The sequence below is a fragment of the Giraffa tippelskirchi genome, chromosome 4 (assembly GCF_054371585.1).
Source record: "Giraffa tippelskirchi isolate mGirTip1 chromosome 4, T2T-mGirTip1v1.2.pri, whole genome shotgun sequence".
Classification (NCBI taxonomy): Eukaryota; Metazoa; Chordata; class Mammalia; order Artiodactyla; family Giraffidae; genus Giraffa; species Giraffa tippelskirchi.
The window spans coordinates 5,476,066-5,489,252 of record NC_137278.1 but is presented as its reverse complement, the minus strand read 5'-3'; the positions used below and the strand labels follow the sequence as shown (position 1 = coordinate 5,489,252).

The window sequence follows — 13,187 nt, the reverse complement described above, 5'->3', positions numbered from 1 at the left end:
CCATGGGATTGTTCTGGCAAGAATACTGGAGTGGGTTGCCGTTTGCTTCTCCAGGGAATCATCCCAATCCAGGGATTGAACCCACATCTCTTATGTCTCCTGCATGGCAGGCGAGTTCTTGACCACTAGTGTCACCTGGGAAGCCCACCACGTGTCCACACCGCTGAGCAGATCTTGTCTCTTCCGACCTCCTTGGCCCCAGGAGGTGGGCTGGACAGAGAGACCCATGGGTCAGGTGACAGTGGCTTTCCAGAATCTGCATGCTCCCCTAGATCTGGCCAAGTTCAAAGCCCACTTATCTTCTCCTCTAGGCATGCCCCACTTGCCTGGGGGCCAGCCCCCTCTGAGCCCGGGTGGAAGTGACACTAGAAAACCCTCTGTCTGGGAAGTCCCACCAGAAGAGTGTTCGGGTGCCCGTGGGGTGAGCAAAAAAATAGAAAACCCCTGACCCTCAACCCCAGAGATGCCTCCCCTTCCACGTCATCTCCTAGGCAGTATTTTTCTCGGGCTAGTTCATGGACCAGTTCTGCAGAGGGAGAGCACAGGCAGTGTCTGGGGGCCTTTTTCCCTGGCTCTGAGCTAAGGACAGGCACCCCTGGGGCCAGCCGTGAGCGATGGAGGGTCTGAAAGGGCCAGCCCACACCTGCCTCCCCTGCCCCGGCTCCCTACGGGCCCTCCGAGGTCCGGCTCCTTCCCTAGCGCTCGGGCCCTCCAGCCCTCCTGCCTCTCCGTGCAGCCCTTCTTCCTGCTCAGCGTTTTCTGGAGTCTGTGGGTGTTGGGCACAGACCCACGGCTGTCTCAGCATATGTGAGGGCCCATGAGGCCTCCACACGAGACTGAAAAGCTGGTGTCTGCAGAAAAGAGGGAGGGGACATCTGCTTGTGACGTGCCCAGCCCTACGGGCACACTCACATGCCCCCCTCAGACCTCAGTCTCCCCAGACACCTCTGCGTTGATGTCACCAGTGAAGGGGAGAGAGCAGAGGTCAGGAGGCACAATCCAGCCCCTCCTCGGGGATGCTGAATTCCCCAACGTGGCAGCTGGGGAGCTCCAAGTGCCGTTGGTGGGAGGACAGGGTCCCTCAGTTCGCAGCACGCTGGCCCAGAGAGGTTGTGAAAACCCTAAATCACACAGCAAACCAGAGGCAGAAACAACCTGGCCCCACCCAGCTGGGTTTATATATATACACACACACACATATTCATTGGTGTGCCGGGTCACGGTGGCGGCACTCAGGATCCTTAGTTGTGGCATGTGGGATCCAGTTCCCTGACCAGGGATCAAACCCGGGGCCCCCTGCATGGGGATATCGGAGTCCTAGCCTCTGAACCACCAGGGAACGCCCTGAGCTGGGTTTTAACACACAGTGCCAATGAGTCCAGAGCCCTCCCAGGTCCACAGAAAGAGCTAGATGCAGGGTCTCCTCACTGAACATCACTGTAGCCAGGGCCTCTGCAGGCATCAGCTTCTTGGCTCTCCACAACAACCCCATGAGCTGGTCCCAGTACCAGCCCATTCCACATATGAGGATACTGAGGCGTGATGAAGAAGGAAGAGTGGATGGAACCCACCCACCTGGCTCTGAGACCTGGAGGCTGGGGGATTCGATGTAGCAGGCATTCTCACCAGCATTCCCTGCAGTTGTTGGTGGTGTCCAGCTGCCAAGTCATCCGACTCTTTGTGACCCCATGGACTGCAGCACGCCAGCCTCCCCTGTCCTCCACTATCTCCCAGAGTTTGCTCAAACTCATGTCCATTGAGTCAGTGATGCCATCCAACCATCTTATTCTCTGCCATCCCCTTCTCCTCCTGCCTTCACTCTTTCCCAGCATCAGGGTCTTTTCCAATGAGTCGGCTCTTCACATCAGGTGGCTAAAGTATTGGAGCTTCAGCTTCAGCATCAGTCCATCCAATGAATATTCAGAGTTGACTTCCTTTAGGATTGACTGGTTGGATCTCCTTGCAGTCCAAGGGACTCTCAAGAGTCTTCTCCAACACCACAGTTCAAAAGCATCAGTTCTTAAGCGCTCAGCCTTCTTGATGGTTCAACTCTCACATCCATACATAACTACTGGAAAAACCATAGCTTTGACTATACTGACCTTTGTCAGCAAAGTGATGTGTCTGCTTTTGAATACGCTGTCCAGGTTTGTCATAGATTTCCTTCCAAGGAGTAAATGTCTTTTAATTTCATGGCTGCAGTCACCATCTGCAGGGCCACAGCTGGTCCTCCAAGAGCTCTCAGCCTCAAGGGTGCGGTCATCATAAGACCGGAAAGGCATTTCACAGGTGGGAAAGCCCTTGTTTTACAGATGGAAATGTTAAGTGCTGGAATTCTGTTGCCCTGGGAGACAGGGTTCTATCCTTAACTGTTCAGGACCAGACAGGAAGCCAATGGCGAGGCTTGAAATGTCCACCTGGGAGACAGGAGGGCCGGGTTGGTGGGCCCAGCAGGTGGCTGGAGGGGAACCCATTAAGAGATGAGGATACTACAGGGCTCTCCTGGCATGACTGAGACACCTCACCTCTGCAGGGAGAGGGCTCAGACTGGCCAAGCCGGCACAGCTGGGATCTCAGAGCAGGCTCTGAGCTAGCCTCCCCTACAGAGGGAGACGGGCACGGCAAGCTCACACAGAGAGGGCTCTGGGACTAGAAGCCAGGCCTCCTGGCCCCCAGGTCCGTGATAACCTCACTGTCTCTGCAGGGGCAAAGGTGTGTCATGGGGGTGACTGGGGTGGTCGCAAATCTTTCCAGCCAAAGGCTCAGGCACACATTTCTTCTGGGTCTAATCAGGGAGCCTCCCCACCATCTCAGGCCCATGCATTCCCTCCCCCATATTGACTGGACACCTGGGCTGGGCGCTCAGAAGACACTGGGGCACACAGCCAGGCCCGGACAGACAACAGACCTGCTCCCCTCAGCACTCACACCCCCGTGGGCCCCCGAGATGCCAAGAATGATGAATGGAAGTATTAATTAACATGAATAATAAATAGGTACAAATTCATACTGGAAACAGTTATGAGTAAGTATTGATTGCTATAAATTAGGACGTGTATGAGTAAGTATATTTGATGTGCCTGTCCAGTAGTGAGCTTGGGGAGGAGAGAGTGAAGGATGCATGTTCCAGGGGTGTGAGGGGTGTGATGGTGTGTGAGGCAGTTAGAGTATGTGGGTGACTGTGTGTGTAAATGAGTGTGTATGATAGTGTGAGTTTCTACGTGTTAGGGTATGTGACAGTTGTGTTTAACTGTGGGGTGTGTTTGTGTGTTTGGGAGGGCGTATGTACATCTTGTGTCCATGTGGGTGCGTGTATGAGGTGTGTAGTCGTGTGAGTGACCACAAGTGGTGTGGGTGTAGATGAGATTGTGTGTATATTGTGTCTGGAGGTGTGTGCCTTGTGTGACGATATATGCGAGAGTGTGTGTGAGTGCAGAGGGCAGTTTGCTGGTTGTGTGAGTGTGTCTGTGTGAGTGTGCACAATGGTGCGCATTCATGCATGTCTTTGGGGTTGGATGTGAGCCTGTGTGTCTGTGGGTGAGAGTGTGTGTCTGGGTAGATGTGTGGATGTGTGTGTGACAGTGAGTGTAGAGGGGGAGCACATTTGGGGTGGGCCCTAGCGGCGTGTGTGAGTGTGCATGTCTGTGCATGTGTGCGTGCTGGATGTTATTTTGAGGCTGGAGAGGATCATTGAGCCTGTGGGATGAGCAGGAAGGGCGGGGGAGGGCTTGCTTCTCCCAGCCTGGCGCCCAAGGGCCAGTCCGCGTCCCCGGCTTCACCATCGGAGCTTCGCCATCGGAGCCGCAGTTCGGAGCAACAAACGCCTTCTCAGGTCTCTCGAACGCACCCCGTCCCCGCAGGAGGGAGCAGCGGCGCCCGGGTCCTGGCAGCGGCCCGCGCAGCGAGCACGGGTGCCCCGCCTCCCACCTGGTCACCTGGCGCCGCCCCCGGCGCCCCCGCCCCGCCCAGCCTGGGCATCCTCGCGGCGGCGGGGGTGGGCATCACCGTCCCGCGCGCCGCGCCTCGGAGGCTTGCTCGGCCCGGCCCCCCGCGCGCGCCCCGCCGCCTAGAGGGACGGGGACGGAGGCGTGGTCAGCAGGCTGGGTGCGGCCTCGGATTGGGTGCGGCACTGGGAGTTCTCCAAGGTGCTAAAATAAACCCAGCGAAGGATCAGGTTTCCCGACCGAAATAACCCAGGAACGGCCTTGGAAATGCGAACTGAGAAAGCGATCCGGGGCGGGAGCTGGCGGGGTGGGGGGAGGCGGTGATGAAAGATGCTTTTCGCAAGGCGGCCTCGCTGCGGCCCCTCCCTGCTCTCCCCTCCAGCTCTGCCTGTCCCCAGAGTGGAGCTTCTCACCCTTCCCCTCCTCTTTTTGGGGTCATCACCCCCAAATAGCCTGCCTCCTCTTGGCCATCCATCTCTGGCGGCAAGATCTGTAGATCAGAGCCCAGCCAGCCAGTCATTACATATATGTTTATTGAGCTCCTACTAGGTGCCAGATGGGCTTCCCAGGTGGCTCAGTGGTAAAGAATCCACCTGCCAATTCAAGAGGCGTGAGTTCGATTCCTGAGTTGGGAAGATCCTTGGAGAGGGAAATGGCAACCCACTCCAGTATTCGTGCCTGGAAAATCCCATGGACAGAGGAGCCTGGCGGGCTACAGTCCATGGGGTAGCAAACACTCAGACACAACTGATCAACTAAGCAATAACACCGCCTAGATTCCAGGCTCCCTGGACAACTTGTGCGCCTAAAGGAACAGACAACAGGCCCTGCCTCATGGGCTCACACTCTGCTAGGAGGACACAGGTCCTAAGCCCACACAGAGTAAGTAAGTGTATGACGTGTTAGAAAGGAAACTGACCAAGGAGAAAATAAAAGGGCAGGAGAGGGTAAGGGGTATTGGGGTGATGTTTGAACCCCGAGGTATCCCGCTGGCTCACTCCATGATTCAGAGAGAACTCCTTCACCTCTGAGCTCGGGTGTTCTCATTCGTGCCTTGGGGACTAAAAGCCTGTCTATGAAGTTGAGGTAACGACTGAGACACACGTTTAGCTCTGAGTCTGCCAAGGAGCAATGTTAAGTACAAGTTAATGATAAATACGCTCAGTGGTAGTAGTCGATTTATCTTAAACATTTAAAGACAACGAATAGCAGCAAGTGTCTATGATGTACAAACAGCTCTAGGCCCCAGGATGTTGCCAGAAAACCTTTCCTGCTTTCAAGTGACAGGCAGTGTAGCCAAGCGGTTGGGGCAAGGACTTTAGGCTGAGTCCTGAGTCACTTCATTGCACACCACACACTCCTCTCTCAGTAACGGACAGTGCTAGAAGAAAGAAGTTATATGGACCAAGGGCCAGGTGAGGCAATGGTTCGGAGAGGCCAGGTGGTCTGCAAGCATGCAGCCATCTTTGTACTTCCCATTGGTTTTGCCTGGGGAGGGGGGCCTGACACATGGCAGACCCCAAAAAGTGTTCCAGGGGCTTCCCTGGTTAAGACATCATGCTTCCAGGGCAGGGGGCACAGGTTCAATCTCTGGTCAGGGAACTAAGATCCCTCCTGCCACAAAGTCAGAAAAAAAGAAATTAAGTGTTCCAAGAGTGAGAGAGTGAAGGAGTGAGTGACAGATGAGGCCAGGTAGGTAGGGAACAGAAACACTGCGGGAAACAGAAAAACCCACGGCTAGGAAGACAGCCCTCTGGCTCAGAGTTATAGGGATCAGCCAGCTCACATCTTAACTCTGGCCTTGCTTGATCAGCTCTGCGGGCTCATAGGTGATGTCACAACTCTAGCCTTTTCTTCCTCAGCTCTAACATAGGAAGAGTGTGGTTAGACTTGCCATGTTGACTAGAAGGACCCTGTCCTGGTTTTCTCGGTCTGGGCACTGCAGTAGGTGGCTTAGGTTGATCCATCAGACCTCACGGGGTTTCATCCAAACACACTGTTTTATCTGGTACTCACTGCTGTAGCCACTTATTCATATTCTGCCTAAGTGCACAGGGGTGTATGTGTAAGGATGGCTATGCCACCTAGTACTTAGTAGTTTTGAATAGTCACAAAATAGAAACAATCTACATGTCTAAAAACAGAGAATTGCTTCTACAAAGTTTGGCCCATCCACATGACAAAATACCAAGCAGTCGTTGAAAACTGGTGGGTTGTCATGGAGACATTGCCAGGTCTATATTGTTACATGAAAAGGCAGAGGTTAAAAGGATATATAAATACAGTCATATTTTAAATGCATATTTGTTTATCTCTGTATTTGCTATACATAGATACAGTTTAATAGATATTCTTTTTGATTGTTAAAGTAATACTTGGTTGTCATAAAACATTTCAATAATTGGAAATGAGAAGTGAGAATTCCTTTGTAATCTGACCATTCTCATGTTAACAGTCGTGGCACCCAGGCAATAGAATTATATATATATATTTATTTATTTATTTATTTTGCAGCGCCATGCAGTATGTAGGATCATAGTTTTCTGACCAGGGATAGAACCTGCAGACCCTGAAGTGGAAGCACAGGATCTAAACCACAGGACCACCGAGGAAGTCCAGGGTTACACCTAAATTGTATCATCTGTATTCATTGAATTTATTGCTGTAAGACTGTAACACTTGACAATAAGAAAAAATAAGGCTATCGGTAAAAATATATTGTTTTGGAAACTGGCTAGTTATTTCACAGGTGTATATGCTATCTCCCCAATTATACAGGAACTATAAGCAGGAAGAGATCAATGAAAGCATCAATTCAATGGATGAATGAATTCTAAGATGCCTAGAAGTGGAACAGTGTAGCCTGTGATAGGTGCTCATAAAGGGATGGTGCCTGCTTCTCAGTTGCCTGAGAATGTGAACAGGGTCACCCCAGCTTACAGATGGAGGGGTAGGTCTTGGTCTGAGTGAGATCCCTGAAGGAGAAAGAGAGGCCAGGAGTACTGGCAGGACGTGCCTGTGGTCGGTAAAGTAGAGGAAGCTGAGCTGGGGTTTGAACCCAGGGTGGTCCCAATCCAAAGCCCACTTTTCACCACTCCTGGGCCAAAGTCCAGTCAGATTCCATGGCCCTCCCCGGCATGGAGCCCATTGTAGCCCTTGGAACCTGCCGGCAGCTCTTGCCAGGCCAAGATGCTGACACAGGCCTCTGGATATTAATAACCCCTCTCTGGGCTGGGCTCCTCCTCCCCTCCTGAGGTCAGCCTGGATCATGGGCCCCACCCAGGAAGAGTGGGGTGAATGCCCTGATGGAAAGCTGAGTGGCCGCGTCCCAGTCCCTGTGGTCTGCAGCATCTGAGTCTGGAGGCCCCAGGGACTTCTTGGGAGTTGGGCCTCACCTGTTCTGGGTTTCGCCCCGCTGAGCCTCAGCTTCCTCATCTGTAAGGTGGGCATGATATCATGACTTCACCGGAAGGTTGGTTACACGGTGTCAGTAAGCTAGAACACAGAGCACAGTACACTGCCCCCACTCCACGCACTCTGCACCCAACTTCATGTGTATCTGTCCAGGTTCAGGACGGGGCTGCACAGGTCATCATGGCCACACCCAAGAAGGTGAGATGTGACACAGTCTGGGACATCCTCCTCTGTGGCTGGATGGTCTGAGTGGAACATTCTGGAAGAGAAGTGCCAGGAAATCCACAAGGAACCCCAGACTAAGGATTCCTGGCATCTGGCTTCTCACCAGCCAGGTACAGAGCAGGGGCCAGACCTTGGGGGGACGGGTGGGTGCTTCTGAAAGAGTTACTCAGAGGGAGAGAGGTCTTTGCCTCATTTGTTAAACAGACCAGTTCCTAACCCAGAGGCTTGAAGGCTCTCTATGTGGCAGGGACCCTGTTCAGCACTTTACATCAGTGAGACATCAACTCACTGACTTCACAACAGCCCTTGGAAGGTGGACACTAGTATTCCTGTGTTACAAGAGGGAAAAAAAAAGACTAGGCCCAGAGAGGCCAAATGACTTGCTAGAGGTCCTACAGCTAGTTGGTGGCAGAGCCCCAGGTCATCCCCTATCTGTCTGACTCTGGAGCCCCCAGGCTGGTCCCAGGTGACCAGAGAGCATGCACCCCACCCAGGCAGCTTCCTGTCCTTGGGAGTCTGTGGACCTGTTCCCTGGAAGGCTGCGGGGTGGGCCTGGGGCTTCCCAGGGGCAGGAGGGGGCTCCATGCTTGGAAGGAATCCCGTCTTCATCCCAGGCCTTGGCTGCTATAATAAATCATGACACCAGGGCATTCACTTCTAACTCTGCTGGTTGCCCTTAACCAGCGGCTTCCGTTTGAGCCCAGTCCCGCTCAGCCCTTAAAGGGCTGTCAGACTGGGTTTCCGCAGCCAGGGAGCCGCAATTCAAACCCCGAATCCTCCAACTCAAATCCCTCTTGGCCTGCTCTTCTCTGGGTTGGCAGCCTCTCGTGCCCCCTTGGTCCATGTATCACCGCACGGGCTCCCAGACCTCACAGCTGGCAGGAGGAAGGCTCTCCCCTACCCCGGGCTCCTCACCTGCTCTTCCTTCTGGGGAAAAGCCCCCCAGACCCCCAGGCCAGGCCTGGAGCCCTGTTCTATGATCCTGAAACACATCCGCATGATGCTTGCAATCATCCACACATGTCATTCATTTAATCCCTGCTGAAATATAACTTTTTCCGGGGGACAGGGCACACATAATGTGTTCCCTTCACTACAGCGCCAGACACCTCAGGCGGCACCAGGAGCTCAGGAACTATTTACTTGTTGCCCGAAGCTGCTACAGTGATCCCATCCTCCACAAAGCTCCAGGCAGCGGAGGCCACCTCCAAGAGGGAGATCCATTACCAACCAATTCATTACCTCTCCCTCGAATGGAAATCAAGTCTTACAGATTGAACAGTCATGCACTGAAGCAAAATTCAAGACTGAAAAATGTCAAAACCCAGCCTGCCAGTTTAATGAAATGCTGGCATGGAGAGGAGGGGCTGGGCTCAGCCCCGCCCCCAGCAGACCCAGAATGATGCTGTCAGTGACGTCATTCACCCCATCGGGTGCCCGGAGGAGCCTCTGGCCTGGGCTCCGCTGTCTGGTCCATGGGACAAGACCCAAGCCATCCAGGCCAGTGGGACAGGTGGGCCTGGCTTCCTGGGCTCTGGGCTGCTCAGAGGGAAGCTGGTCAAAGCAGGGGTGAGTCGGGGCCCACCTCTGGGCCTCTGGCTGGGGCACAGCCGAGGCCAGACCTGTAGGAGGACTACATTTCCCAGAGTCCCCCAGGTCCCCCCCAAAGCGAGCCATTGGGAGATTTAAATAGCCCAGGCCTGAGGCAGCCAGGCCCCAGCTGTGGACGCGTCCGCCTCCCGGTGGCTCCATTGGCGCTGGCCGGCACTGGGGGCCTCGATTGGCTGCCCGGCTGGCACTGACATTCCCCAGGAGCCTGGTGGCAGCCGGAGGTAAACAGCCATGTGCAGGCCCGCTCTCTATATTTAACAGCTGCCGAGGAGCCAGCAGGGAGGCAGGGAGCAGGGGCGGCTCCTGGCGCTTCCGTCTTCGGGGGAGAAGGGCCTCGCGGCCAGACTGGTACCGGCCCTTGCTGGGTGATCGTCAACCATGCCCGCCTCCCAGAGCCGGGCCCGGGCCCGGGACCGCAGCAACGTCCTCAACCGGGCCGAGTTCCTGTCCCTGAACCAGCCCCCCAAGGGGGCCCCAGAGCCCCGCAGCTCGGGCAGGAAGGCCTCAGGCCCCTCGACGCAGCCCCCAGCCCCTGGGGACGGGGCCCGCGAGCGGCGCCAGTCCCAGCAGCTGCCCGAGGAGGACTGCATGCAGCTGAACCCCTCCTTCAAGGGCATCGCCTTCAACTCCCTGCTGGCCATTGACATCTGCATGTCCAAGCGCCTGGGGGTATGCGCTGGCCGGGCCGCGTCCTGGGCCAGCGCCCGCTCCATGGTCAAGCTCATCGGCATCACAGGCCATGGCATCCCCTGGATCGGGGGCACCATCCTCTGCCTGGTGAAGAGCAGCACGCTGGCCGGCCAGGAGGTGCTCATGAACCTGCTTCTGGGTGAGTGTGCCTGCCCGTCGTCTGCCACCCACCCTGCCAGGCCTCGGGGAGGGAGCCGGACCCACCCCGCCCCTGCCAGGGCCAGCGGGGCCCCTCAGAAACTGACTGGAACAATCTAATGAGGTTAGCAGGAAGGGTGCCCCAGAAACTGGCAAGCCTCTGGCTTGGGGAAAGAGGGAGCTGAGGATGTCCAGACCATAGTCCCCTGCAAAGTGGGGGCCTTGAGAATGCAGAGCCCCAGCAGGAACTTCTGAGGAAGAGCCCTGCCCTGGGTAAAGCACATCGCTGCCCCAGAAGCAACTTGGAGGGGTTGCTGGAGGCCTTGAGGGACGTGTCCGGGAGTCTGGCGGGTGCTCTGGAGTGGGGTGTCTAACCCTGTCACTCCCATCCCAGGGATAGGTCCTTGAGTTCCTAGGCTGCTTGCAGGCAGCAGTTGTGAGCTGCCCACCCTCCCCCGTCACCCTGCTTGGCTCAGGGACCCTGAAAGCCCCCCAGGATCCCTGAGGGGTGCAGGGGCCCAGTCTGGGGCTCCCACCCGCTCAGGGCCTCCCTGAGTGCTTACCTGCCACTTCCCTCGGGGAGTCACTGGAGGAGAGGACCTGGGGAGCTTTGGTTTGTTTGCAAAGTCTTTGCCACCGGCGTCTTTTGGTCGAGCACTGCCCCGTGCCAGGTGCCACGTGGGCCCATGTGGAAGGCAGGCCCTCCCCTCTACCCAGGAGGTGACGCCCAACCCCCATCTGGCCCACCCTCCAGGCGCCTGCAGATCCCCGAGACGCTCGGGCCCCTCTGCCACCACCCTCCAAGCTGGGCCATGTTGACCTCCAGGCCCTTTTAGGCACAGCCACCATTTGGGACACAAGTGTGGGGCGGCGGGGCATGGCTCAGGCCAAGCCAACATTGACAAAGGGTCCCGGTACTGAAGGGGTGTGGGTTGGACCCCTGAGAACTGCCATCCAGGGGAAGTTACAGTAACTGTGAGTCTTCCCGTTGGGGTCTCAGAGCATCTGGGGTGGGTGGTGCTGGTGGAATGTGGGGAGGGCGAAACAGCAGACGTTCATGCAGGAGATGCCGGGTCTGGTACATCAGTGTTTTCTTGTTCTTATTCCTAAATGATCTGCTTTCCTTGCTGTTATTCCCAAATAAACAGTCACAACGTGGCTGCTGCTCTTATCGTTCCCACTTCACAGATGAGGAAACTGAGGCTCCTGTAAATAAAGCAACCTGGCCAAGACTTCAGAACTTGACATTTGCACCAACTCCTGCCTGACATCCAGGCCTGTGCTCTTTCCAGGCACCCAGGAAGCCCTGGGCTTGGGATGGAGGGACAGAGCATGTGGCCCAGGTGCCAGGCTGGGGGGTTTTGGGGGCAGTGCAGAACCGTGGTCTCAGCATCTAGTGCCCGTTGAGGCCTCAGACAGAGCAATGACTCAAGAAAACTGGGGTGGGGGGGTGGGGGTTGCGGTCAGGTTGCCTGGTGTCCAAGGACGGGCGTCGGAAACTGTCCTTGAGCCTCTCTCTCAACCCCGCTCCCTAGACCCATCCGCACGGTCCATCCGTGTGTGATGCTGGAAGTGGTGAAGCTGTGCTGGGCACTTACTATGTGCCCGGTTTTTCATAAACCACATCATTACATGTCATCCTCACCACAACTCCCAGGGAGAAGCTGCTATGTTCCCCATTTAAAGGCGGGGTGGAAACTGAGGCACACAGAGACGCTTTGCCCTCAGCCATGCGGCTAGTTAGTGATGGAGCCAGGACTGGAACTGGCACAACTCTGGCTGGTCAAGACAAGGCTTCTGGCTTTTACAAGCAAACCAGATTCTGTGGACACAAAGTTGTTTGTTTCACAGGACGGAGAGCAGGATTCAAGAAATCTCCCTTCTTGAACAAGAAGGACAGTTGTTTCTCAGTTTTTAAAAACATCATTTAGTGAGCTTCACTTAGGTACCAAGTACTATGCCGTGAATGTCTTGTATTTCATGATGCTAAAATCATTTTAATGACCATATAATGTAAATTTCAATGTATCCACTACACAGATGAGTTAACTGAGGCTCAGAGGAGTTGAGAGATTTGTCCAACCCCACATATCTGTAAGTGGTAGACCCAGGAACCAAGACAAGTCCTCTAGGCTGCAAACCTCTCACCTTTCCGCTCACTTTTGGTCTGCAGGTCGGGCATACCAGTCCATACTGAGGAGATACCTGTCCCTTTTACCAGCACCTTCGCTGGTGCATCCAGGTACCAAGACCATGGAGGAAAAAAGAGCCTGGCCCAGAGAAACTGCTCAGAGCAGGCAGGGTGTTCTGTAGGCCTGCATTCTTGGTGGGAATGTGGACCCAGAAAAGCAGCAAATAACCAAGGTGGGTTGATCCCACAGCTCTGACCTGACCCACCAAAAGGGGCTGCCCACACTGCCTTCTGCCCAGGGATGACAGACCATCCTTGGGGCACAAACTGCACATATTGGTCTATTCTTTAGTCTTTGGGGCCCTGGGCATGGGGGCAGGGGCTTTCAACCCTGCAGCTCTGAGGTTGGAATGGACTTGTCCTGGTCCTCACTCTGACCCTTACTCACTCTGGTCAAGTGAGTTCCCATCACTGAGCCTCAGTTTCTTCATCTGTACATGGGGCGTCAGGGCTGTGGTGGAGATTCAAGAGAAGCTGGCAAAGCAACAGGCACAGTGGATGACAGGTGGACGTGGACACTGCAGGGCCCAGAGGGATGAGGGGCCCTGCCTTGTCCTGCCTGCCTACTCTGAGCACCAGGCATCCAGCGGAGTCCTGGAGGCAGAGCCTCTGTGGTACCGTTGGGACTTGGGCTCTCCTCGGCCCCAAAGGGGAAAACTCAGGAGCCTTGGGAAATGGAGCTCCAGCCACTGGACCCAGAGGAGTCCCAGCTGGGCCGGGAGGAAGTCCTCCCTTCTGTTCCCTGAAATCCGCCTCCCTTGTTGGGGCCTGTGATGTGTTGCACAGATTCTGGAAGCCTCAAAGCCAAAAGGGGTCTTAGCAGCTGATGCGAGCTTGGCTCCAGAGTTGGCCGGACCTGGGTGCACATCCTGGCCTTGCTGTGGGAACTGGGGCAAGTGACTTGGCCTCTCTGAGCCTCATTTTCCTCATCTGTCTAATGGGTTGGTGGGATACTTCCCTGAAGAATTACACAT

General features: G+C 55.3%; 1 protein-coding gene across 5 annotated transcripts in view; it reads left to right on the top strand.

Annotated features, from left to right (window-relative positions):
- The first annotated feature begins 9,285 nt into the window (after positions 1 to 9,285).
- Positions 9,286 to 13,187, top strand: part of PLPP7 (phospholipid phosphatase 7 (inactive)) — a 41,509-nt gene continuing 37,607 nt past the window's right edge. For all 5 annotated transcript variants that reach the window (XM_081594716.1, XM_081594713.1, XM_081594712.1 and 2 more), the window contains exon 1: positions 9,286 to 10,023. In XM_081594716.1, the coding sequence (XP_081450842.1) occupies positions 9,573 to 10,023 (451 nt within the window). In that variant the 5' untranslated portion in view covers positions 9,286 to 9,572. The remainder of the gene's footprint in view (positions 10,024 to 13,187) is intronic.